Below are 27,204 nucleotides of genomic sequence, written 5' to 3'. Positions count from 1 at the left end.
GGAGAAATCTGTCATGAATGAAGAATGAAATATCCATGGATAGGTGTATATATATATATACACACACATATATATATATGTGCATGCACAGAGCAGCCCTTTCTCTGCTAATGGTACATCTGTGTCACACAGAACCATGCAAAATCCAGCTTTGGTGGGCAAGCATCTAGTGTGGGCACCTCCAGCTCCCCATGGGTGACTCTCTGGGAAGGAGGAAAGAACTTTCCATCACAGAATCATATAATCCCAGACTGGTTTGGGTTGGAAGAGACCTTAAAGCTCATCCAGTTCCAGCCCCCTGCCATGGACAGGGACACCTTCCACTAGATCAGGTTGCTCCAAGCCCCTGTGTCCAACCTGGCCTTGAACACTGCCAGGGATGGGGCAGCCGCAGCTTCTCTGGGGAACCTGTGCCAGGGCCTCAGCACCCTCATATAATGCTATAATAATTCAGATATACATATCAATAAGTATTTAAACTGCTTAGAAAGTTAAAATAAAAGCCTTGAACTGTATTGCCCATTCCACACTCAGGTTAGATGGACTGAAAACCTCACACTCTGTAAATAAGTTAATTATTAGTCATTGGTAATGTTACTGCTCATTAGGGATATAAACCTAAGAATTGCTCTGTGTGCTCATTATTTAAGCACCATAATACAACCATTATTGAGATACACACTGGGCAGGACTGATCTGTGACCAGACTCAGCACAGCAGGTCAAAAGTTCCTATGAACTCGACCATGTATGCATGGAAAAGCAAGTTTTGAATAAGTGAATAAGGATGCTTGAAGAGCATGGGCCAGGAAGGGATGAGAAGGTCACAGGAATACTATAGGGAACCAAAACACTCTGATGTGGCTCATTCTCGAAGCACTGTTTGCATCCAATTGTCACATGCAGAAGCCTCTCTGTTGCTGTCACATTTATTTCATAGAATCATAGGAGAGTTAGGGTTGGAAAGGACCTCAAGATCATCCAGCTCCAACCCCCCAGCCATGGGCAGGGACACCTAACACTAGACTATATCACCAAAGACTTCATCCAGCCTGGCCTTGAACGCTGCCAGTGATGGAGCTTCTGGGCACATCTGCCTTCTACACCAGCCAACGCCTTGCGCTGATAGCTGCCACAACCACAAGGAACAAAGTGACAGTACACAGCACAAGGAGGGTCGTAGAGAGCCACGGGTTGTGGCCTGTCGAAGAAGAGAAAGGTTGGTTACACATATGGGGCCTCTGAGCCACCGCTGAGCCCTGACACAGCATCTTCTGGCTGGGGCTGAGCTGGGGAGATAACAGCCACTGCAGCCAGGGGTATGTTGGGGTCCAGAGGGCACTAATAACAGGACTCAGTCATCCCAATTGGCCTCATGTGGAGACTCCACCCACACACACTGCCTGGGGGCTCCATTTAGCTTGTCATTCATGCGGCTGGTCTGAGCTATGCTGTAAGTGGGCTTGGTCCTCGATTGACCTCAGTGCTCAGAAGCCTGCCTTGCTGGGTTGATACAGATACAGTGTGAGAGCCCAGACTTACTTGCCTGGCTCCTGGCTCCTGGTTCCTTCCCACCCTGCTCAGCCCGACCTGTGCCTGGTATGGAGCTGCTCACCAGAGCCAAGCTCTGCGTGATGGTTTGGCTCCTGGAGCACACCCTGTATGGCTTTGACACCTGAAAGACTCCATGCTCCTCCGCAGAGCAGCGACTTTAGCAGTGCTTTTAAATAACCAGGCATTGCCTAGAGAGTTGAAAGGGTCTGTGAGTTGCTCCTGGCCTCCCCAGAGGGACATACATACCCTTCGGGTCCTTTTGGTCATTCCTGGAGTGGTTGGTCCTTTTTTCCAGTACGTAGATTGGCCCGTAGGAGGCAATCTTACTGTAGTCATTTGCCAGTGCCCGCTTGCTCCTCCAGTGCCTAGGGCATTGCTATGGACAAAGCCAAGGGAAGGGTGTTGGGACCAGAGGGCAGGGGAGAAGCCCCCTCTGGGGCAAGAGCACATCCTGGTGGTCTGCTGCTGCAGAGGTACTGCTGGGGCTGCAGCCTGGGAGCGGACAAGAGCCTGATCCTGCCCAGGTCCTAGCATAAGCCTCTCTGCCTGCAAATACCCAAACAACAGCAGGAAGAGGGAAAGGAGCTTTCTGTTGGGTTCAAGCTTTACTTGGGCTGTACCTTTACTTCAAGGTGCTGGGCTGAGCTCCTGCTGCTGGGAGGTGTTTATTGTGCTGAGGCATCCAAACCCAGGGCACAGCCCCTTCTCCACACAGCAGGCCCAGGGAAGGCAGGTCCCTCTGCATGGCCAGGGAATGGCGCAGACCACTGGGAGAGCTCACCTTGGCACAGGGCTCCGGGCCACTGGGGAGACAGAGCTGGACACGGCAGTGCAGGAACACCTTGGTGTGACTGACAATCTGGAACATCTGGAATCTGAACTTGGCAGTAGCGCTCTCTCCAAAGCTGTTCAGGTATATCACTGTCTCATCATAGGGACACCTGAGACACCATGGCTGAGTCAGAAGGGGGAAACAAGGGGGAGCATCCCAACCTGGGATACCAAGCACATGGGGACTGGGGGCAGCTCCCAGGCATTGCTGAACAGAAGTATTACTGTCTTGGTGCTGACGGGGTTGACTTTTCTTGGCACCCTGAATTGTGCCCAGCTCCGTGAGGAACTGTTACCAGCACAGGAGCATGTGGCATATGTCCTGCCCTGTGGAGCCACAGCTCTACACAGGTGCAGTGAGCCTGGCTGTCTTCCCACCTCCCAGATATCCGTGTTACTGGCTTTAGCTTAGCTGCAGCCAACACAAGCTATTCAGCAGAGACCTCTCTATATATTGCACCAAGGTCTCCCCTCTCCACTTCCTGCTCTTTGCCTCACCTGCTGGCCAGAAGTGATGCTGGAGGGAAGGCAACACAGCAGGGTCAGGAGACGAGGCTCAGTTTAGAGTGATTAGAGGGATCACCTATGGGCTGTTCCACCTATTTAATGATGGTGTCCACCATAGGTTCCACCCATGGAAATTATGGTGCCATTGCTCCTTCAAAGCATCCAGTCCTTAGCACCCAGCAAAGAGGTGACTGTGCTCATGGTGCAAGGAGACCAGTTGCACTATGGGCCCTCCACTCACCCCTCCTCAATGAGCTTGTGCTGTGCTTCCTGGTAGGGATCTGTGCTTGCTGTGCCCCAGCAGCCCTCAACGCTCAGCAGGAAGCTGAGCTGGTGCTGTCCTTCTATCTCCAGCAGCACATACAGCGTATCTTTGAGGGGGACAGCCTCAGCTGGCAGGTGATAGGGCTGGAGGTAGGAGGCAGTCTTGTACAGTCTCATGCTGACATTGAAGAGTCCTTCTCTGACCTCGAACTGCGCTGGCCTGAGAAGAGGGAAGGAGATCTCACATACAGAATAAAGCAGGAAGGACATAGCACAAGTCAGGCCGGCAGCAGAGGTGCATTGACTGGGGATGTGCCTCTGACCTCAGGTGAGAGCAAGGCCCCGAGCTGCCTCTGGGCTGGTGTGTCCACACCGTGTGTGGACAGAGGCAAGGAGCTCTAGGCGTTCCCACTGACAAGCTGGCCAATGAGGGCTATGAGAAAGGCAACTAAAGAGGTCCTGACCTGCACCTTTACAGGGCCCTGGGTAGGGCATCTCCCAGTTCCCACCCTTTATTTTTTGGACAGTTGGTTTCAAGCAGTGAGGCTAGGAGAAAGGATCGTGCATGCCTCTGTGGCTCTGCCCCAGGCCCAAACCTCAAGTTGAAAAACTGTTTCAGGAAGAGCCAGGGAGGCAGCCTGATCTCAGAGCTCTCTAGTGGCTTCCCAGGGCCTTTGCAGATCACCTCATTGAAGGCATCTATTTTTCTGCAAGCTCTTTCATGTCAGCAGCGAGGTGAAGAGGGACCACTCACCTGTCAGCAGTAGTGGGACCCACGGGCAGTCTCACCACTCGTTCGTAGGCATAGTCACAGGAGAAATTCAGCTCAAGCTGAAAACTCTCAGGGATCGGCGCCCCATGTGTGTCCCACCCTGACTCCATGACATTGGAGTACGACACGTGGGAGCCGTTTTGCTGGAATGACACAGAAATCAAGTCTCTAGAATATGTTTAAGTCCATACGCAGAACCCCAAGGTCCGCTTCAGGTGGTGCAACTCAGCTGCTCCAGGCCTGGATATCTGCTGGGGTTTTGCTCAAGCCCCATGTCCAGAGGCTGCTGGCAACCATCACCAGAGCAGGCAGGAGTCAGCAGATTGACCACTGGTGATGGCAATGCAGAGCTGGAGCACTGGTTCCTTTGAACCCTCCCTGACCCGTGAATCAAGTGAGGGACCAAGGGGCTACAGCCAGGATTGCAGAGCTCAAAGGATGCTGCCAGAAAGCTGCAGGCTGTTACCCAGGTGACAGCTAGAGCTTTCTGATGGCCCCCAGTGAAGCCTTCTAAGGGCAATGAGAAATTTACAGCACACAAAGGAGAAGCTTCTGGGGCTTCCCCTTTGCTGTGCACACTCTGCACGTCTGCTCCTTCCATGGCTTCAGAGCTACTCAGAGAGGCTCTGCTGGATCCTTACCTGAATTACTGATCCACAGGTAGTGTGGTTTTCACCTGTGAGAGTGGCTGCAAAAAACAGCTCACCCCTTTCTTCCGTTTCTGAGACCTTGCATGCCTGGTTTCTCAAGTGGACAAGATGCTTAGGGATCTTCAGGAGGTCGAATGCCTCCTTCCTCACCATCATCTTCATCCGCCCTTCCTCACAGGTCAACTTCAGTACCACATCTAGGGGAAAAAGCCATCTGCAATAGCAATAGGGAAGAGGCCTGAAGGAGCCCTAGGCCAGCTATGGGGTGGCACAGTCCCACTGAGCTCAGCAGACCCTCATCCCAGCCTGGCTGGGGGCTGCTGGTGGGGCTCTTCACAGACACTGGGCAAAAGACAAACCTGTGGGAACACACAGACAGATGTTAATGTGGGTCTGTTACTTTCTCCCGGTTGCTTGAGACCTGCAAAAGTCCATGGCCACCACTACCCTGAACAGACACAGCCTTTAAAAGCTCAAGACATGAAAGACAGCTGTTGTGGGTCTGGCCCCATTCAAGGGCTGTCTACAGAATCACTGCAGCCTGCCAAGGGCACAAGGCAGAGAGAAAGATCCAATCTTGCACATGGAGACAGCTTTTGGTCAGTGTCTGGGAGAGGCTTCACTGGAGCTGTGTGCTTGTTCTGACACTGCAAGCCAGCTGTGTTCTATAGCATGCCCTCCTGCATTCTTGGCAACCAAGGAATTAAGGAATGAAGACTTTTGGAGAGGAAAGAAATGGCCTGCAACTGGGTTTTGTACCACGTGTATTCAGGACATGCTGGTGGTGACAGGCAGGAGCTAGGACATGCTCCTGAAGCCTACAATGGAGAGCAATGGTAACACCACTGCCCCATGCCCATCATCCTTCCCTCTGGTGCCCCTGGACAGACTGGTGAAGGCTCATAGCATTCCCTACCTTGGCAGAACGTCCCTGTGAAGCCCGGTCTGCAGCTGCAAACAGGTCCATTCTCCTTCAGCTGGCAGTGTGCCCGGTGCTGACATGGGTTTGGCAGGCAGGCGTTTGGGCTCCTCTTGATACGGGGGACAGCCACTCGCCAGGGGCTCGCCAGCAACCCTGCAGCAAAGGTGAGAAAGCTGAAACTCAGCAAGAACATCTCCCCTGTGAGAGACGTGAGAGCAAACTCACTCACAGCATGGAGCCCTGCACAGCTCACTAGAGCTGAGGTCCTCCTCTAGCTCCAGGGCAGACACATCTGAGGAAGCATCTGCCCCTTGGCTTGCCTGGTAGGATGTGAGTGAGAGCCTGGGAGAGCTCCTCAGTATGGCTGTAATCTGGCTCAGAACTATGGAGCCTGCCACCAGCTAGCAAGGAGAGAGGTGGCATGTCATGGCCACTGTGCCCATCTCCACAGGTTATATACTGCACATGGTGGGAATGGAGAACCTCAGATTTCTGCCTATTTTTCTGGCTCTTGCACCCCAGTTCCTGCCTCCCCTTGAATCCTGCTGTGTTATCTCCCTATAGCAGCCTCCAACAAGTGCCCTGAATGAGGAACCTGGACACAGGTCAGGTGAGGGTTTGACCTCTCCTTTCCATAGGACCCATCTGTGACCCAGCAGGTACAGTGTACAAGAAGACTCACTCTTGTTGCCTTCAAAGTCAACCAGGCAGAAGGCACAGACCAGCAGCAAGCATCTCACAGTCTTTTCCTATGAAAACAAACAAGCTGTGGGTAACTTGGTTTTAGTATGCCACTGGAGATGTTTGCAGTCATCCAGAAAGAGCCCACCCTCCAACCCTGGGTATGATAATTTCTTTACTTTATCTCCTTCAGAAACTCTCTGTTCAACAGCACAAAGTCATTTCCTACCCCAAAGGGACAGATCAGCAATGCCTGCCCTTCCTAGATTAACACAAGAGTCAAATACTGTCCTCAATTTAGGGAGCTGTTCCAGAGCAGGAGGGTGGCAGAAACCAAACCTTGGACCTGCGGGGACATGCTGGCAGTGATAAAGCAACATTTCAATAAGAATAGGCACCTTGAGAAAAACTGTGTAGCTGAGGCATCAGCCCAGGCTTCCCAGAGAGGAAAGGAGCTTCCCCTCTTCCCACTACAGCTCTTATGAAGAGTTAGGATTTGCAAAAGGATCCTCATTTTTCCAGTAACCCATATGCATAACAAGAAGACAATGGGATAAAAAACAAAAAACAAGGCTTTGAACACAACTAAAATTAATGCCACAAAGTCACAGATTGTCATCTCCCCTCGTGGTACAGATAATGCATTTCTTTAGGGAAATTCATAGCACGGTGTTGGGTGAGCCCTGGACACTGGAGTCTTCTTATCAGAGATGTGGGTAAGAGTCACCTCGGGCCGGTGGCTGGAGCAATGCAGTGCTAAAAACCCCACACCAGTCTGGCAAGCACATGGCTCACCCTCCACATGCCCCTGGAGCTCCCTCCAGGCAGGATAGTTTACTTCCCGCTCTGCTCCTTGCTCTCCACAGCAGTTCTGAGGGATCCCACCAGCATCAAGCTCCCACCTTGTTCTTACCCCACGTACCATGGCCAGGCTGCTCTGTGCTCCTCCAGACACCAGTGCTCCAGTTGCTCTCGTGCTCCTCACTCCATCCCTTATATTGCCTTCCAGCAGCTAATCCTTGCCCCCACACAAACACGCTGTCCTATGACTGCACGAGAGCCAGCTTAGCATCCTTCATCATTGGACCTTCCAAGGTCCATCCTCCAGCACCGACAGCCCTTCCTATGAGCAGATTGCTCTTGACCGCTGACCCTATTCACTGCCCTTGTGGGATCCCAAATAGGGCAGTATCCACAAAATCCCCAGGAATGTGCCGTTTTGTGCATCCAACTGCTTTGTGGTACCTGCTTTTGACGCAGCAGTAACAGCAGATACCAGAGCAGAACATTGTGAAGGCCAGATAACTGTGTACTGAACACATGTGGTTTCGCAACCAGAATGTGCAGTTGCTTTGGCTGGTTTCTTAATGACTTCTGACATTTAAGATCCGGTGAGAGATGAAGGGATGATGGTTTAGGGGCTTAGTCCTACCATGCTTTGCTTGGGAAACAGTAACAGGCTGCCAACCTGCCATCAAGGTGATGATTCTTAACTATATATTGACTATGTATGTGCTTTAATTGCTACAGTCATCACAACAAAGAGGTAAGTGTGAACATCCAACCACCCAGGTTTATTTCCTAACCACAATGAAAACCAGAAAACAGAAGTGTTTAGCACTTTACCTTGCTTACAGCCTAATGCACAACCCCTTAGAAAAAGAAGCAGAAAGAAAAGGTCTCCTGCCATCCCTGGCTGACAGGTTTTGTGCCAGAATCTCTGCTTTCCATTATGTGTCATACAAAGCATTGACAGAAGCTTGCACAGGCTCACTTAGGGAAGTGGAAGCAGCGCAGCCCAAAGGCTTAGGAAGCAACAGAGGAAGAGGATGGGGGGTGGGGGCTTTGCAGTTTTATTATTATTAAAAATTATATATGTAATAATATATATTTGTAAATAATATAATAATATAAAAATATATATAATAATATATTTAATATTATTAAAAACAACAACAACAAAAAACCCACGAAAACCCAGTGGAACTGAGTTTCAGAGCAGCTTCTTGGTCTCGGGGGAGCTGCTTGCAGAGCTGTCCCTGTGCGCAGGGTTTGGCTGCTTCCCCCTGGCAGAGGGGGCTGCAGCACCCACGGGCTGTGCACCAGGAGCTCCGACCGGCGGTGGGGAGAGCCGGGGCAGCCAAGGCGGTGTGAGCTGAGCACCTGCGGAGACCCCGCGGGCAGCCGGGCCCTGGGGAGGGCTGGTGGGCAGACCGGGGTGGTGGGAGGCCTGAGGGGGGGCGGGAGGAAGCCCCACGGTGAAGGCTGGGGTAAGCGAGGGGGAAGGCCCCGGGGGAAGCCGGGGTAGGCCGCAGGCCTCGGCCCGGCGTCTGTGCCGCCGTTGCCATAGTGCGGGTGCTGGGCAGCAGCGGTGCGGACTGGGAGCGGCAGCGGCAGAGCGGGGCCGCAGAGGCAGTGCCGAAGCCGGGGAGCAGGGCTGGGCCCTCCGTCCCCCCAACTGCAAGGTCTGTGCCTCAGATACCTGTGCGTGCCCCACGGGTCAGCCTGACCACGGAGAGCGGGAGAAAAACAGCCCCCAAGTCCTCGGGAGGATGTCAGTAACAAACAGCCCCTGTCCTTGGAGGCTGCTGAGCGCGGCGGAACGGCCCGCTTGCTTCAAGGTCCCTGCGCGGCTGGCTCGGCTCCGTGTAACCCCGCAGGCTGTGGCAGGGCCATCAGCTGGCCCCTGGAGGGTTCCAGAGCCGGCTTCCAGCTGGCAGGAGCCCAAGCGAGTCGGAGGAAGCAGCAAGGCAGGACAAGCAGGGAGTGCAGCACGACCATGCAGCATGGTGTGCTGAGCCCGGGTACCCTGGTTAGTATGGCACCCAGCAGCATGCAGCATGGTGTGCTGAGCCCGGGTCCCCTGGTTAGTATGGCACCCAGCAGCATGCAGCATGGTGTGCTGAGCCCCGGGCCCCTGGTTAGTATGGCACCCAGCAGCATGCAGCATGGTGTGCTGAGCCCGGATCCCTGGTTAGTATGGCACCCAGCAGCATGCAGCATGGTGTGCTGAGCCCGGGTCCCCTGGTTAGTGTGACACCCAGCAGCATGCAGCATGGTGTGCTGAGCCCGGGTACCCTGGTTAGTATGGCACCCAGCAGCATGCAGCATGGTGTGCTGAGCTCGGGGCCCCTGGTTAGTATGGCACCCAGCAGCATGCAGCATGGTGTGCTGAGCCCCGGGCCCCTGGTTAGTATGGCACCCAGCAGCATGCAGCATGGTGTGCTGAGCCCGGGGCCCCTGGTTAGTATGACACCCAGCAGCATGCAGCATGGTGTGCTGAGCCCGGGGCCCCTGGTTAGTATGGCACCCAGCAGCATGCAGCATGGTGTGCTGAGCCCGGGTCCCCTGGTTAGTATGGCACCCAGCAGCATGCAGCATGGTGTGCTGAGCCTGGGTCCCCTGGTTAGTATGGCACCCAGCAGCATGGAGCATGGTGTGCTGAGCCTGGGGCCCCTGGTTAGTATGGCACCCAGCAGCATGCAGCATGGTGTGCTGAGCCCGGGTACCCTGGTTAGTATGACACGCAGCAGCATGCAGCATGGTGTGCTGAGCTCGGGGCCCCTGGTTAGTATGGCACCCAGCAGCATGCAGCATGGTGTGCTGAGCCCCGGGCCCCTGGTTAGTATGGCACCCAGCAGCATGCAGCATGGTGTGCTGAGCCTGGGTCCCCTGGTTAGTATGGCACCCAGCAGCATGGAGCATGGTGTGCTGAGCCTGGGGCCCCTGGTTAGTATGGCACCCAGCAGCATGCAGCATGGTGTGCTGAGCCTGGGTCCCCTGGTTAGTATGACACCCAGCAGCATGCAGCATGGTGTGCTGAGCCTGGGTCCCCTGGTTAGTATGACACCCAGCAGCATGCAGCATGGTGTGCTGAGCCCGGGTCCCCTGGTTAGTATGGCACCCAGCAGCATGGAGCATGGTGTGCTGAGCCTGGGGCCCCTGGTTAGTATGGCACCCAGCAGCATGCAGCATGGTGTGCTGAGCCCGGGTCCCTGGTTAGTGTGACACCCAGCAGCATGCAGCATGGTGTGCTGAGCCCGGGTCCCCTGGTTATTATGACACCCAGCAGCATGCAGCATGGTGTGCTGAGCCCGGGTCCCCTAGTTAGTATGGCACCCAGCAGCATGCAGCATGGTGTGCTGAGCCCGGGTCCCTGGTTAGTGTGACACCCAGCAGCATGCAGCATGGTGTGCTGAGCACGGGTCCCCTGGTTAGTATGGCACCCAGCAGCATGCAGCATGGTGTGCTGAGCACGGGTCCCCTGGTTAGTATGACACCCAGCAGCATGCAGCATGGTGTGCTGAGCCCAGGGCCCCTGGTTAGTATGGCACCCAGCAGCATGCAGCATGGTGTGCTGAGCCCGGGTCCCCTGGTTAGTATGGCACCCAGCAGCATGCAGCATGGTGTGCTGAGCCCGGTTCCCTGGTTAGTATGGCACCCAGCAGCATGCAGCATGGTGTGCTGAGCCCAGGGCCCCTGGTTAGTATGGCACCCAGCAGCATGCAGCATGGTGTGCTGAGCCCGGGTCCCCTGGTTAGTGTGACACCCAGCAGCATGCAGCATGGTGTGCTGAGCCCAGGGCCCCTAGTTAGTATGGCACCCAGCAGCATGCAGCATGGTGTGCTGAGCCCGGGTCCCCTGGTTAGTATGGCACCCAGCAGCATGCAGCATGGTGTGCTGAGCCCGGATCCCTGGTTAGTATGGCACCCAGCAGCATGCAGCATGGTGTGCTGAGCCCGGGTCCCCTGGTTAGTGTGACACCCAGCAGCATGCAGCATGGTGTGCTGAGCCCGGGTACCCTGGTTAGTATGGCACCCAGCAGCATGCAGCATGGTGTGCTGAGCCCGGGTCCCCTGGTTAGTATGGCACCCAGCAGCATGCAGCCGCTTATTCATCAAGCCCAGTTTGACCTCAGATTCATGCTCACTCCTCACTGTTACAACTCGGCTGTGCTCACATACTAAGTGACTGTGGCCAGCACGCTAATGTTTCTGTGTTGCTGTGTATCTGGGTCCCACCCCAGAGTTTTCCGTGGTACTGTAGTTCTGCAGAGGAGGCAGAATGGACGCCCTGGAGGAGAAGGAGGAAGATGAACAAACAGTGGAAGAAAAGCTGGGGAGTTTGGCAGTCAGTGACGACCTCCAGGATGTGGAGACAAAGGTGCCTGTGGAGCAAGACTGTGTCCCAAAGCAGTAAGTCATGTGTGTCAGTTGGTTGGTGGTATTAGCATAGATGATTCCTATGGGGTCCACAGGGGGAAGGCACGTATGTGGATGGTACACGTGGGCCCTGGGCACAGGGAGGGGAGCGTGCGAGTTTCACGTGCCTGGTTTGTCTGTGCAAGAGTGGGCACATGTAAGTAAGACAAAGTGACTCACTTCACTGCACATGCATTCGCTGCTGTCATGTCACTATACAAAGATCCCCTCAGCCTCTGGGTGTATGTCAGCTTGCCATCACTCCAGAGAAGCTTGGCTATGCCAAAATCATGACAATGGATATGATCCCCTTTGTTCTTAGGGAAGAGGGAGTCCCTGCCATGTTTTGATAGCAGGTCATCTTGCCTGAATTGCTCCTGGCTTATTACCTCTTGTCTTTTTGCCGCCTCCTGCCCTGGAATTGATTTTGGCTGCAGCTCTGTCGACGTGTCCCAGTTACCGTCCTCGTATAAGACCAATTCACCCAAGGAAAAGCAGCTGCTGCACATCGCTGACCATTTCCTCCAGCAGTATATTCACCTCTGCCCTAACCGCAAGCCGCTCTTCCTCCACCCAGTCAACGAGTGTGGAGTGGAGGTATGGGGTGGTGTGGGGCTCGGGCACATGTGCTAGGCAAGGACAGCCCTTCCTTGGGAATGGGAACCCACTTGGTGTGCCCACAGCACTCTGAACAGGCACCCAGCACCCCAGGAACACCCCAGCTGTCCAAATCCACAAGTGTTGTAGCACACACATGATGGTGGTGCCCTGTGGGCTGCAGGGAGCTCACAGCCCTGCAGCTCAATGCTTTGGAAACAGGAAAGACTGTAGAAACATAAAGGAAAGTAAAAGAAACACGTGAAATAGATAAAGTTCAGACTTCACCACAGATGTGGAATCTGAATCCAGAGTTAGATCTTCCTCTGAACTTCGCAGAAGTTAGAGGGAAGGGAGGGCACATGGAAGTTTGTGTCTGGTTTTGTTTAGGATTGGATCCAAGCTTCACAACTGCTCTCAAGTTCTGTACCTGATCTGGTACAGGCATCTGGAATTGCTACTATCAATCAGCTTTCCCCAGCATTTAGTATAAATTGAAAGAGTGTGGGTTTAGATTAGACATTAGGCAGAAGTTCTTCTCTGTGAGGGTGCTGAGGCCCTGGCACAGGGTGCCCAGAGAAGCTGTGGCTGCCCCATCCCTGGCAGTGTTCAAGGCCAGGTTGGACAGGGCTTGAAGCTACCTGGTCTAGTGGAAGGTGTCCCTGCCTGTGGCAGGGAACTGGAACTGGATGAGCTTTAAGCATCCTTCCAACCCAAGCCGTTCTATGATTCTACGATTAACATGCTAGGCAAAAAATGCTGGATGTTGTGAAAAGCTGGAAAGGGCAATAGCTGTCTTGCTTGAAAACTAAGAGCAGAACTGGCTCACACCTGTAATGTATCTGGGCTGAGCTTGAGTTTTTAGGCAACTGACAAGCAGATGGTCTCTCAACCTGTACAATTTCCATCTTGGAACTGGTGAGGAGGGTTTCTGATGCTGTTGATATGCTGTAAGGAGGTCCTGAACGTGAGCTGTCACATCCAGGGATGTTCTGAGGATGGCTTTGGACAAGAGACTCTCTCAGGCATCTGTTGGGTGACCAAAGTCCTCTTGTTGCCCTACAGAAGTTTGTGAGCACAACGGTGAGGCCAACCCTGCTGCCTTATACGGAGCTGTATGACTGGGATGGCTGTGCCAGCTTCGTCTCAGATTACCTCGTCATGGAGCCCCTCGAGTGCCCTATCACTCTGGTAAGAAAGGGGCTGCAGTCGCATCAGAAACAGCCACATAATGGAGGTGCCAGAGGGACACAATGTGCCAGAGGTGGCAGGACACAATGTAGAAACCCCAGTGGCTTGGATTACAAAGGCCTCTGGCCTCTCCTTCATCCCCTCATTACTTAGGCAATCCCCTGATCTTTCCAGGCCCTGCACACTCTGAACCTGTAATCCCAGTACATGTGCAGTGTGGTACCTGTCCAGGAGTTAAGCACCATTTCAGCAAGATGGGGCCTGACCCTGCTCCCAGTCATCCCATATGACCAGCTCTCCACTGTGGGTTACAATGGTGATGAGATTCCCCTCAAAGACCAAAACACCTTGGAACAAAGGAGTGTATGAAGCCTAGGGGATGATGTTTGAACTCTGTGACCTGTTCTTAGGGGCGCTAGACACTTCTATCCATGTTTTGGGGATATTTTGCAGTGGCTGAAGGGAGATTTCTCAACTGGCAAGACGGAATGATGCCAAAATTTGGGCAAGTTCTTGGCTGGTGTGAATTTAGCTTATGAGTCTTGCTTTAAAACATTGCAGACAGACCAGCTAGAGGTGGAAGATAAGCCCTTCTCCAGAGTTGTGTTTAGCATTAAATTTTCAGCAGTTGGATGAGCTTGTCCTGCCTATCTCTCCCTATGGTTAAATTTGTCACCAGATTTGGGTCAGAATTTTCCCAGCCACCTTGGAGAGGACTTCTGGGGTCTGTGGCTGTCATGTTAGAAGGGTATTTCCTCAAAGCCTTTGATCATCCTGTCAGTGTCCCTTGTGTCCGACCAACCTGTCTGCATCCCTTTGTGCACCCTTTACCTTGCAGGTCCCCTTACACTGTGCCGTGCTTAGGGTCACACAGGTGTTAAGGTGCCATTTGTGGTTCGATAGATGATTACTGATTTCCTTTAGAACCATGAGGTTCTAAATCACCCAGGTTGGAAAAGTCCATTAAGATCAAGTCCAACCCTTCCCCAGCACTGCCAAGGCCACCTCTGAACCATGTCACTAAGGGCCTTGTCTGCACAGTTTATGAACAGTTCCAGGGATGGTGATTGCACCATCAGTACTCCAGCAGCACCAGGTAAGATTCTGAAGCTCTCTCTTGTCAGTTAAATTAAACAAAACAACAGACTCTTAAGATACTCTGTGTAAAGAAGTCATCCTTCATGTCTCCCTGATCCACCAATTTAATATTGGTAGTTGATGCTCTTGCATGGTAAATGGTCGTTGGAGCAGGCATAGTTGGGTCGGGTTTGACAATATCTATTTTGAACATAAATGTTAGTTCTGCACTACAGTGAGCCCAGATGCAAACACAGAAACAACAAAAAAAAATTAACCGAGGTGGCTGCTATACCAACAGTCCAGTAATTCAGAGGCACACAGTTTCATATCTTTGCTCTTGGGGCTGATGTACTGTTGGACAGTGTGATTTGAGTGGCTTTCTTGTGTGCAGATCGTTGGTCATTCTACATCCGGTTTGGATTTCTTCTCTTGATTGTCCCCGCCAAGAGGGAAACCCAATTTTCTCTATCCCAGCCCCACTCATGTTTTGAATATAAGTCAAATAATTTTCCCACAGTGGCTTATATATAGGAATTTTATGTAACAGATTCTCTATGGGTGCAGAACCCAGGGATATGGGCAATGCCCTCTTACCTCTCCTGCTTTCTGCCTGGTGTATGTTTCAGCTTCACAAGACAAGCACTGCAGACATGTATCTCTCTCTTTCAAGCCCAGTTCACTTTATTCCCCAACCACCACCCTGAAACACCAGCGAGGGAACTGCTTTGACTTCAGTGTGCTGCTGTGCTCCATGCTGATTGGGGCCGGGTATGATGCCTACTGCGTGCAGGGCTATGCCATCCTTGAGATATGCACCCTGGATGAGACGCAGGAGCTGTGCCCACTGCTCAGGAAGCCGCCGGAGGTGAGACCTGCAGGGGGGGCCCAGCATGCATGCCTAGCCTCTTCATTTCCAGTGAGCTCCAGAGGTGAGCTAAGAGGAACAGCTTCAGGCCCACAGTGGGTTTCAGTCTGTACCAAACAGGGACCTCACCAAATGAATCTTTTGAGTGAGTTTCTACAGTTCCTTAAGAGGCTTCTTTGACTTCACTGAATTCCTGCTCACTAGGGCCAGTATTGCAAATGGCCAAGGGCTGGGAATTGAGAGGTACCTGTAAGCCAGGTTGATCTCTGTTGAGTTTCACAGCAATACCCTGCTTTTGTAGACACAGGTACCAAAAGAGAAGATGAAGAAAAAGTATAGAATTAAGCCCTTACGAGACATGCAGAGCAAGTTTGAGCTTCAGCAGGAGGCCAAGAAGGCAGCAGCAACTGAAGCTTCTCAGAAGGACAAGGAAAGAGACAAGGTGAGCAAAAAAGGTCCACCTCACTGTAAACTTCAGGGTCAAGAGATGAGATACAGAGGATGGCTGACCAAGGAAAATAGCTCAATGGCCTCCTCTGTGAAGTATGACACAATCCTGAGCATGGAGATGAGCACTTGGCCTCTGCGAACACAGCGTGTGCTGGGATAGCTGTATGTACTGAGCATGTGCTACCTCACTCTTCAGAAAAGTGTTAAGTCCCTGGAGACCTTTAGAATTGGTCAGAGGAGAGAATAAGATTGCCATTGGGTTAGACTAAGTAGCAATAAAATGGCAGTAATTACTGTTCTGTCCTCTGTGATACAGGAAGCAGGAAAGCCAAAGCATGAACCTTTGCATGGCTTGCGGGTGCATGCATGGGTTTTGGTTCTGTCTGGGAAGAGGCAGGTTCCTGAGACCTTCTTCATCAACCCCTTCACGGGAAACAGGCATAACACCACAGATAAACGCTTCCTTGGGATTGAGAGCGTCTGGAACCACAGGAACTACTGGGTGAATATGCAGGACTGCAGGCACGGCTGCAAGGTAATGAGCCCTTTAGCACCCCATGCCTGGGAGGGACAGTTGAGCTAACCAGAGTCCTGGGGAAGTCCAAGATCAGTTGTGATCCCAGTTCCACTTAACCATTCCTTGTGTTGGCTCTGGTCATGTTGCTGTGATGACATAGACTCTGAACTACTCCAGGACATTCCAGACCCCAAGCTAGCAAACACAGATCATACCTATTAAACCCCTAGAGTGCTAGAATGTCAGCTTTTAAGGCTGGATGGATGCTCATTCTCCCAAACAACAGCTTTTAAGGCAAAGGATGTTTTGAGCCCATCAGGAAAGATCTTGATTAGGCTCTTCCCACACCTCAGCTACTCCCCAGCTGATATAAAGTCTACCAGCCAAGAGTCTGATTTAGAGCAACTTGACTCTGGGGCTATACGTGCCCAAGGGAAGAAGGCAGAGATTCATGTGTGGCAGAGGCATCATGAGGAAAGGGGTCTGCAGTCCTTTGCAGGTCCCTGCAGGACCACAGGGGCAGTCTTTGGGGTCCCACCAGCCAGCGATGGGTCTGACACCGACCTCAGTGAGATGCAGGGTCTGTCCTTTATAACTCTCAGGGTTATAAAGGTCTGTCCTTTATAACCTGACAGCCAGCCAGGTCCAGAGCACTGCAGGCGGGCAGAGGCAGCCTTCAGTTCAGTGCCCTTGTAGCTAAATGGGTTTCCTCTGTATGGCCTAGGATCTCATCTTTGACTTGCGTGACGCTACCTGCTGGGAAATCATGCTTTCAGAGAGCAACCATCTTCAGCTGCTCCCTAAGGAGAAAGAAGAGTTATTTGACAGTGACACAGTGAGTGACTCAAATGGCTCTTGTGCAGTGGGGATGCTTTGTTTAACTGGTATGCTCATAGGCCCACGTATGTCTGCCTGCCTGCTGCCCCCTCCAGGTTAAGTCACTTATTACTCCAGCTGGGTTTTATTTGGCACTTTTAATTCCTTCTCAATCTTGAAGAGTTCTAATGCTTTTTGAAGCAGGACTTCACGTGGTACTTCTGGTGTCCTCAGTGGCTCTGCATCTCTGTAGGCCTCCAGTGCATTGACCTTTGGGATGAAATCAGTAAAAGAAATAAAGTCAAACCAGACATTTTCCTGGACATATTTGCCCTGCTGGTCAGCACCCAGCCCTCCAGGCTGCTAGGTGGAGCTGCCAACCAAGTGTAGAAACAATGTATGTATGTACTCTAACATAAAAAAAGTGCTGGGTACTGGAAGCATGGTATGCTGTCCAGTTGGGAGAACACAGCATGATAAAACAAGCACTGCACCAGCATGGCAGGACAGAGGAACACCAATAAAAGCATGTTCCCTCCTGTTATCTGGCCTTCTCAGACTGTGCCCACAACCACAGAGCAAAGTGTCCTCCACAATCTACATAATACTGGTCATCAGTTTGAATGCTGAGTATCCTGTTCATCCTCTGTCCAGCAGGAACATTAGCCAGCAGAAGATAATTACATTAGCCTAGAGTAGGGATGTGCTACTGAGAGTGTGGGGATGCGGTAAAGCTCTCCTTCCACATAAATGTAGTGTGCTGCTTGCCTCTGTCCTTGGGCTATGTGTGACCAACACAGCTCTTACAGCTGTGCCACAGTGTGCCTGAGCTGAGTCTGAGCTCTGGGCACTGCACCAAAAGGTCTCCTGGCACAGTAAGTGAGGGTGCCAGAAATGCAAACCTCTTTTTCTGTGTCATCAGGTGAGAGAGAAGAGAATGAGTTTTGACATGCCACCATCGTGGGTAGTCCCAATTCGGATATCTCCCAGACGTATGTATTCTTTTGCATATTGCGTTGCCCCCAGGTACCCTTTTAGTGGATTTGGGATATTTGTTTGGCTCAAGAGTTCTCCCTTCAGGATGGACAAGATACAGCAGTGAAGTGCAGCAGATGGAGGCAGCAACAGCCATTAGGTTGAATGCTTGCCCTCGGTGCACTGTCTCATGCTGGGTGGGAACCCTCCCAGAACTCCCCTCGCACAGACACACAGTGTTGTCCTGCCAGATAAAAATCATCCCAGTTTTGCCTGGGATAGACTTTCTGTTCCAGTTATGCCCCTGCACTATCAAATAACTGCTTTGGGAGAGAAATGAGTTATTATACTATTACATCTTCAAGGCAGGATCTGAGCAGCTTTGCTGGCAGCTGAATGTGATCAATACGTGCATGGCTTCCCTTAGACTGTGGCTTGCTCCCTCTTGAATTCTTTTTCCTTGGGCTGAATACAAGGGAGTAAATCTTTATGACACCTCTATCTCCCACTGCAGAGTTTGAGATGCGCTATTACCAGGGGAAGAAGACGACTCTGTACAGCAAAGCAAAACTGAAGAAATGGGCACCATACCTGAATGGCAATGGGCTGGTGCAGCGCCTCACCATCTATGCAGGGCCAGACTGTAAGAGGGATGGGTCAGCAACTGAGCAGACATAACCGGGTTCTGTTGGTGGGAAGGGGTAGGATGTCCCCTTTCTGCCAGGGTCTCTCTTGTGCTTTCCCATCCTCCTTTTGCATTCAGGGGGAACTGTCTACCGCATTTTCAAATGCTTCATCAGGCTGTCTGTCAAGCCCCAGAACTCTTCAGCATTGCTAGGGGGTCCTGTGAGGATTTTGAGTCTGTTTTACGGCCCATTGGTGAGGCTGTGCAGTGCCACAGGTCAGCTGCTTGGATTTTCAGTCTTCAGAGAAATTGAAGTCTGGTTTGATGTGATCCGGTAGTATCACTATTCCCACTGGTGCTGATGGAAGCCATAGAAATATCCAGACTGTGCCCTTTCTGTGGCACAGAATGGGAAATACCCAGACTGTGGATATTTCTGTACTCAGAAGCATTATTCTTTGGTCCAAGAAACAGTGTAGATTCCTAATTGGACATCCAGTGTCCTGTCCTCAGTCCTTCTGGATAGTGTAATGTCCCCATCTCATTTTCCTTAACTCCTGACACTATCATAAAGTATTTGGGATGGAATTTCTCTTGCCTAAATGTAGCCATGTGCCATGCCAGCTTCTCCCCCTGAGCTGACTACTTTACTTCTTGTTGATGGAGAGGAATAATCTCTCCTAAGGTATAATTTATCTACTCAAATGTAGCTTAGCATTCATCTACAAAATGCCCCTGTGCACAGAGCCAGTTCCAGCAACTGTACTGCATCAGGAGCACAGGGTGCTTGCACAGACACTGAATGTGAATCTTACCACCTCCAACAGGGTGATGTGGAGTTGTGAAATGCTTTGTCTCCTGCCAGATACTGATGCAGTGGAGGTGAGAGAGTGGTTTGAAAACCGAGAAGACATCCTGGTTAGGAGAGAAGTGAATAAACAAACACAGCTGACCACAGACTACTTCAGCAAGGGACATTCTCTCTGTCTTAAAGGTATTCAGGTTATCTGGTAGCCACTGCAGCTGGTAGGACTCTGTGTGGATCCTTTCAGCAGTGGCAAAAGCCCAATGGTGGGGATGCTGAAAACTTGTGGGATGAATTGCCTAGAGAAATAGTATGGTCTCCAGTAGAGAGTAGAGAATTGGATTGTTGGCTTACAGTCCTGGAGAGTGCTCCCCCCAGCATAACAGGAGAAAAATACATACCTACCATATATGTGGTGATCTAATTTACCAGCAGAGGTGATAGAAGTAGAAACTTTCTCCTTAGGATTATAGAATCACAGACTGGTTTGGGTTGGAAGGGACCTTAAAGCTTGTCCAGTTCCAACCCCCTCCACGGACAGGGACACCTTCCACTAGAGCAGGCTGCTCCAAGCCCTGTCCAACCTGGCCTTGAACACTGACAGGGATAGGGCAGCCACAGCTTCTCTGGGCAACCTGTGCCAGAGCCTCAGCACCTGCACAGGGAAGAACTTCTGCCTAAGGTCTTGGTTCAATCTCCCATCTGTCAAGGTAAAGCCATTCCCCCTTGTCCTGTCCTAACAGGCCCTTGTCAAAAGCCAGTTTCCATGTAAAAAGTCCCTCTTTTGGTCTGTCAGTGTTGTGCAGCTGGGGGAGAGAAAGTCCTGCATCAGATCTGTTGCTTAAACAGCATTTCACTCAGAGGCTGTGCCCATTCCTGATTTGGAAAAAGCAGGGTCCAGGCTCCACTCACTGCTGCATTACTGTGTAAGGAAGGCAGTGACTCTGCAAAGTCATCCTGCATGTTGGTACACAACAGTGAGATTACATTTCCTTCTTACACTCTTGGGTGCATTTGATTTATTGGCTGCTGAAGAAAACGAGACTTCCTCTGGACACACTCATATTCACGGTATCATAGCTGCTAATGTCTCTTACATCCTCAGCTCACACCTATAAGTTGCTGGAGCCCAAGACTGGACATACAATGGAGTTTTACAGTGAGGCACGAGTTGATGGCCTCCAGAAGCGTGTTGAAACCGCTACTGAGATGACAGAGTACTTCATGGGACGGGATGACTTTCTTTATCTCCGGCATGTTGACTTTGGCAAGCAAGGAGAGGAAACACAGAGAACTGACATGAACTCCAAGCCTATCATGGTACGGTCAAGGCAGGAACAGAAGAATATCTGTTATAGTTGATATTTATACTGTGCAGAACATACTGCTTAGAGCTCTAGGTTCATTTTCAGTGGACACAGCCAAGGCAAAGCTCCAGATGAGGTATCCGAGCCTTGCTCAGCTGTTGCGTCTCATGGTTGGTTGCCTGACAGAGAGCTACAGTGTGACCAGTTGTCACCAACTGCATTGAGCAGCTAGAATGAAACTGGGAAACTAAGACTTGGAAAATGTGTGTCAGAAGGAAGGTAAAAAAGCTTGACTATGATACTGGAATGAGATTTTCACAGGACTCAAAAACTACTAAAATGATCTCATGTTCTGACCCCAAACTAATAACATTTTAGGTTAAGCAGCTTTGTGCTATTTTCCTCTGGCACAGGAAAGAACAGTAGGACTATGGGCCAAGAGATGCCATTGTAATCCAGGCAGAAAAGCCCAATTTTTCCCTTGGGCTTTTACCCAACTCTGCAAATCTTCCCATTTTTTTTTTTTTTTTTTGTCTAATCTGCTTCTGTCTCTCTTTTTTCACTTCCTTTAGCAAATCAAGGAGTGTTTTCACAGAAACCCAGAAAAGCCTGCTGATGAAGATGTCGCAGAATGTATCTTTCTGATCACAGAGGAGGACATCCATCTGACATACCACCTCAAAGATAAATACATTACTGCCTCAAAGAAGCTTTTCCACAAACTGCCAGAGAGGGCTAGTGAAGAACATGAAGTCTTCATGAGCCTAGAAGCATGCACCACATACCAGGTATGAAGGAAAACTACTCATATCAAAGTTTTTCTAGAGCATAAGACACAAAGGGAAAGTGAAATGTCAGTGGAAGAACTCCAAGCATGCCTTATTCCATGCTGCCCTCTGCTCTGTGTGCACACCTCCCTCACAGACAGCCTCTGTGCTGACAGCATAAATGCCCCTGGAGATGCACTGCCATGCTGGAATGTAGGACATACTGTAGCATGAAAGGCTTGCTGTGGCCATGCCTGAGGTCATCTTCCTAGACCTGGTCATCAGGCAGCACAGGCACTGGGATCTTTCAAGGTGCTGGTTCAGCAGCTGTTGCGCTCAGTTCTGTGGATTCATGGCAGGGAAGCCAAAATTTCCTCTGCTGCTCTCTCTTGAAGAAGAGGTACAGCAGAGGAGCAGAGGCAGGCATCCCAGGCATCCCATCCATTTCTGCCATGGACTTCTTGGTTCATTTTGTTGCTTATATCTTACAAAGCTTACCCTGCAGATGCAGAACAAGTTGCTAAAGCTTAATGTGTTGCTAATAGATATGTAGATAGATGATTGATTGATTGATTGATAGATAGATAGCCTTCAATAAAAGATGTTCTGAAATAAGTGGAGCGCTGTCGTCAAGCCAAATTCATTTCGGGGGGAGTGTCACTCCACTGACATCATTGATGTGAGTCTGTAACCATAAATTCTGCAGTGACGCTGCACAAATATACTTAGGAAAATCAAAGAGAGATTAAAAATACAGGATTTTTTAATGTTAAGCAAGTTTTCTTAAAGTTTCTGTTTCTCACTGGGGAGCATAAACAGGGCACGAATGCCATACTTTCATCTCTAATCCTGCAAAACTGGTTCCAACTATATAAAAAGTGCAAGATGTGCCATCTGCCTCACATTACTGATGGATTCAAAATCAAAATGAAGTCTAATAAGTGTTCTCTATGGGTTAGATATTTCAGTGATGGAAGTCAGTGTCACTATCGTGATTGTAGCAGAGTTGTGCCAATTTCTGATAGCAGAATATCTGGTCCCATGCACCCAGAGAGTGCTACTGGCCTTCACTAGTTCATCTGCTTCCAGGCAGGGTCCTTTGAGAAAGGCAAGAGTTTGTTCCATCTGTACAACTTGTTGAAGGAGCTGACAGCAAAAGAGAAGTGGGTGAAAGAAGAAGTCCGGCAATCTGAAGCAGAGGTAACAGGGGAGGTGCCCACACTGGGTCAGAGTTGGTCAGGCATGGGAATCATAGAATAGTTTGGGTTGGAAAGGACCTTAAAATCACCCAGTTCCAACACCCTGCCACAGGCAGGGACACCTTCCACCAGAGCAGCTTGCTCCAAGCCTTGAACACTGCCAGGGATGGGGCAGCCACAGCTTCTCTGGGCACCCTGTGCCAGCGCCTCAGCACCCTCACAGGGAAGAACTTCTTCCTTGGATCTAACCTGAGCTTGTCCTGTTTATGTTTGAACCTACTCCCCTTGTCCTATCACTACAGTCCCTGATGAAGAGTGCCTCTTCAGCATCCAAATAATTTGAGCTGATTGGTTGCCAAAGTATTCTCAACATAAACTGTGGTAAAAATAAAACTGGTGCCACAGAGCTGATCTCCATGCTGAATTCTTGAGCTTGCAGCCCATCCATTGTTCAGTAAAGATGTAGCTTTAATGTATTTATGGAGAGTCACACAGTTTCCACTTCCTGCTTTTACTCTTCATTCTCTGAAAGACAGTTTCAGGGAGCAAATGACCGTGTATGAATTGGGGCATCTGGAAACATACCTGCCTTTTGCCTGAGAATGAGACCAAAAAGAAAGGATACTGTATATTATATATCTGGTTACTAGGCATTTCCAGGAAGTCCTAATCAAAACATTGAAGTAACTTTTTGTGAGAGCAGCTGTAGGGAAATACTTCATAAAATACATTGCTTGTACTGCTAATCACACTGTGACCCTGTAACAAATCCATGTTCTTTGTACTTGTACTTCATGTAGTACTTCTAGTACTTCATGCTAAATACAACCATTCTAGTAGATGGAGGAAAAGCTGCTGGATATTTGTAAATGTTTTGCTTAGGAAGAGGAGCCCCTGAAGGAGCTGGAGAAGTACTCAGTTCTATTAGCCCAGAATACTAGTAATAATTAAGAACAAGATTGCAGAAGTCTTTCTTTTTTTTTTCTCCAGAAATTTGAAGTTTGTTCCCTGTGACCTCATGAATACCTTGCCAAATTTCTCTCTCTTGATGTACCAACAGACAAAATATTCATGTTGTTTGTGCTGTATATCCTGTTGAGACAAAGAATAAGACAAAGCTATCTGCAATTTCAGAAGTAGTTGCAAGACCATGACTTCAGAAGAGCTTTGTTAACACGTAATATCAATAATAGTGTTCAAGAATTTAATACAGAGCAGCAACCTAAATATAAAAACACTGTTGGCTTGACCTGTCAGCAGAATATGAATAGATCTCCTGTATTTAATCCTGTGCTGCATTTCTTGTACACAGCATCTGCTTGGCTAGCAGGTCAAGCATGTAAAAGTGCTATTGTTTTGTAAGAAAGCTGAGGGCTCTTTCTTTGATTTTTGGAAGGTGTTAACTATTTTGAAGATCCGTCAGACTGAAGAAGCCAATATTAAATTATCAGTTCCAATTTATAATAGAGAGAGGAACAAAGAAAGAAGACGACAGCAGGAAGCCATGGTAGGTCAACTTCATTAATCCCAGTATTTCTTACATGTACGCAAGTAAATCTAGAGAAAGCTTTTTCTGTCTGAGAACTGCCTCTGAGGAGCTGTTAGTACCATTAAAATACTTGGGCTGATCCCCTAGCAGGTTAGCACAACTTCAGCTGAGTTCCCATTAAAACAGCATAATCATGCTTTGAAGTTCTGGAAAAATTTGCATCACCAAGACAGATTGTTGTTTTACTTTGTTTAATTGATAAAATAATGAACAAGTATTAGCTGAGAATAGGGATTATAGCAGGGAGTATAAGAATGGATTCCAAGGTGCATCTTTCTAGCCAGGTTCATCTTGTTAGGCAAACACGCACTTCTTTGTGTGACAAGAATCAGTTGGTTTCTTGGGTTTCATTCTTACTTGCACATCCAGTTTTGTTGCAGGACCTCTGTTGAGGAATTAGGAACTCAGAAACGTTCTGGACAAATACAGAAATAATAATTACTTTCAGCTTTTCCTAGATCTCCAGGATGCTTCTTGTGAATGGTGTTTAGACTGAACAGAGAGGTTATAAAAGGTGGTACTAAATTTTACATGCTAAACTTCTGCCCCAAACAGGGGCAAAGATGCAAGAACCAGGTACTCACCAGCCTATAAACTTGTGTCAAAACACCCTGTCCTAATGTCTTCCTGTCCTAAAACAAAGAGATTTCATAGATCCCTTCTTGCACTTCAGTGGATTACACATTTTGCGTAAGAGACGTCTTTAAAATCAAGGAAATGAGGAGAAGTGTTAAAAAGGATGATTGAAAAGAAACTACAGAATAAAAACCACACTGGGAAAGAGTTGATATGCAAAGCTAATGCAAAGCAGTAATTTTAATCAAACTAAGAAAAAGAAATATTATTTCCTTCCAGGGGTGGCCACAGGGGGAGGAGTTTTGGCTTTTGTTTTGATTTATCATGGGGTGTTTGGGGAAGTAGGTAAATGGGACCATGGCTCTTTCTGTCCTTTCCCCTCTAGGAGAGCACCGTGAAAGATGAGCTCCTTGGGCAGAAGAAACAGGACCTGCATTACCTAGCACCTTTCCTTATTCGCAATGGCTGCACAGATAAGCTGAACAAGGTGCAAGCCCTGCGTGCCAGAGATGACTGCCTGACTGATTTTAAGCATCATCTCACTTACAGAATCAACCTCATCCAGGCTCACCTTGAAAAGGTATTCCCAGTCTTGTTCCAGGATGTGCATGCTTTTGGAGTCTTTTCTGCACTGGCAGAAGGGAAACACGCATCTGATTGTGACAGCAGGCAAGAAACAAACCTCCTTTGATTAAAGAGCCATAAACATGCCTAGTTTTATTTTTTTACTTTTTTTGTTGTTGTTGCTGTTGTTAGCATCTGAGATCAAAGAACAAAATAGTCCCAGGGTGAAAGTCCCTATCTCAGAGCTAATTTAGGTGCCCAGTGCTTCTTCACTACAGGGAGGCAACACATTGAGGTTTTGCTGCCTCTTGCTGTTCTACGTTTTGATGTCTCTCATTGTGTTGTTCGGTGAGACCTCATCTCAAACTTACTGCCGTCCATGAAAGTAACCCAGCTCCAGTCTGTGGTTTCCTTCTTCTCAGCTCCCTGAACTTTGAGTTGCACTTCTGTGTCTTTGCTCCTTGCTCTCCATTACCCTGACTCATGGTTGCTTGCTCCCCCAACAGGCGGTGGAGGAGCTGCAAAAGAGACACCTGTGGTTTCAGGAAAACAAGAACCAGCTCAGCACGAAGGAGAAGGATGACTACCTCTCTAGTTGCTCTGAATCCATGTTCCATATCAACGTTCTAGAGCAGAGGCTCAACAGGTAACTGGACTGCCTAAGTAGTGCCCAGGGGAGGTCTACAAGTCAGCCCCCAGGAACTGAGGAGATTTTAGAATCATAGAATCATAGAACAGTTAGGGTTGGAAAGGATTTTAAGATCATCAAGTTCCAACCCTCCTGCCATGGGCAGGGACACCTCACGCTAAACCATGTCACCCAAGGCTCTGTCCAACCTGGCCTTGAACACCACCAGGGATGGAGCATTCACAACTTCCTTGGGCAACCCATTCCAGTGCCTTACCACCCTCACAGTAAAGAACTTCTTCTTGTACCCAATCTAAACTTTCCCTGTTTAAGTTTTAACCCACTGCCCCTTGTCCTATCACTACAGTCCCTAATAAAGAGTCCATCCCCAGCATCCCTATAGGCCCCCTTCAGATACTGGAAGGCTGCTGTGAGGTCTCCACGCAGCCTTCTCTTCTCCAGGCTGAACAGCCCCAACTTTCTCAGCCTGTCTTCATACAGGAGGTGCTCCAGCCCCTGATCATCCTCGTGGCCTCCTCTGGACTTGTTCCAACAGTTCCATGTCCTTTTTATGTTGAGGACACCAGAACTGTACACAATACTCCAAGTGAGGTCTCACTGAGAGCAGAATAAAGGGGCAGGATCACCTCCTTCGACCTGCTGGTCACACTCCTTTTGATGCAGCCCAGGATACGGTTGCTTTCTGGGCTGCAAGCACACACTGAAGCCGGCTCATGTTCGTTTTCTCATTGACCAACACCCCCAAGTCCTTCTCCTCAGGGCTGCTCTGAATCTCTTCTCTGCCCAGCCTGTAGCTGTGCCTGGGATTGCTCCGACCCAGGTGTAGGACCTTGCACTTGTCATGGTTAAACTTCATGAGGTTGGCATCAGCCCACCTCACAAGCGTGTCAAGGTCCCTCTGGATGGCATTCCTTCCCTCCAGCGGATCAACCGAACCACACAGCTTGGTGTCATTGGCAAACAATACCCTACTCAATGTCCTGCTGCAGTTTTTCTCTGATATCCCCCTTCTTGTTCTAGAGAAAAGCAGATGGCACCACAGAAATACCTTGCTCTAAAAGATAAGTTGTGCATGGATCCTCACCTAGCAGAGCACCTCGGTTACATCTGATTTCCTTATTCCTTCACACATCAGACACTGGGAATCCGTGTAGAAGCCTGAGAGGAGCAGCCTGGAAAAACAGTGTGGAAAGGTCTTCCTACATGGCAGTAGTAAATCTTTTGTTATTATCAGATTGTTGGAGATTTTAATAAACTTGTTGCATTCCCCTATCTTTTTATTTTCCTTCTT

General features: G+C 49.7%; 3 protein-coding genes across 5 annotated transcripts in view; 1 reads left to right on the top strand and 2 right to left on the bottom strand.

The window, feature by feature from the left end:
- Positions 1 to 27,204, bottom strand: part of CIAPIN1 (cytokine induced apoptosis inhibitor 1) — a 135,845-nt gene that overhangs the window by 74,077 nt on the left and 34,564 nt on the right. The window lies entirely within an intron of this gene.
- LOC133220748 (uromodulin-like) lies at positions 913 to 7,213 on the bottom strand. Its single transcript, XM_061369061.1, has 9 exons — positions 7,103 to 7,213; positions 6,182 to 6,248; positions 5,494 to 5,652; positions 4,569 to 4,774; positions 3,910 to 4,070; positions 3,133 to 3,375; positions 2,335 to 2,494; positions 1,800 to 1,929; positions 913 to 1,200 (listed from the first exon to the last, which is right to left on the bottom strand). The coding sequence occupies exons 1-9, from the start codon at positions 7,103 to 7,105 to the stop codon at positions 1,100 to 1,102; spliced, it is 1,230 nt and encodes a 409-aa protein (XP_061225045.1). The 5' UTR covers positions 7,106 to 7,213; the 3' UTR covers positions 913 to 1,099.
- DRC7 (dynein regulatory complex subunit 7) lies at positions 8,536 to 27,185 on the top strand. Of its 3 annotated transcripts, none has more exons than XM_061369058.1 (17): positions 8,536 to 8,645; positions 11,227 to 11,375; positions 11,819 to 11,978; positions 13,044 to 13,169; positions 14,920 to 15,114; positions 15,881 to 16,099; positions 16,806 to 16,916; positions 17,820 to 17,889; positions 18,387 to 18,515; positions 19,363 to 19,491; positions 20,408 to 20,622; positions 21,182 to 21,397; positions 22,466 to 22,576; positions 23,972 to 24,082; positions 25,086 to 25,280; positions 25,771 to 25,910; positions 26,934 to 27,185. In XM_061369058.1, the coding sequence occupies exons 2-17, from the start codon at positions 11,245 to 11,247 to the stop codon at positions 27,022 to 27,024; spliced, it is 2,349 nt and encodes a 782-aa protein (XP_061225042.1). In that variant the 5' UTR covers positions 8,536 to 8,645; positions 11,227 to 11,244; the 3' UTR covers positions 27,025 to 27,185. The 3 variants fall into 3 exon arrangements, with proteins under 3 accessions (XP_061225042.1, XP_061225044.1, XP_061225043.1); XM_061369059.1 differs by having other exon boundaries at positions 8,570 to 8,679; XM_061369060.1 differs by lacking the exon at positions 18,387 to 18,515.

This window comes from Neopsephotus bourkii, unplaced genomic scaffold, assembly GCF_033783945.1.
Source record: "Neopsephotus bourkii isolate Nb327-2 ecotype Australia unplaced genomic scaffold, CSIRO-AGI_Nbou_v1 NB_1474, whole genome shotgun sequence".
Lineage (NCBI taxonomy): Eukaryota > Metazoa > Chordata > Aves > Psittaciformes > Psittacidae > Neopsephotus > Neopsephotus bourkii.
This window is presented reverse-complemented; position numbering and strand designations above follow the sequence as displayed.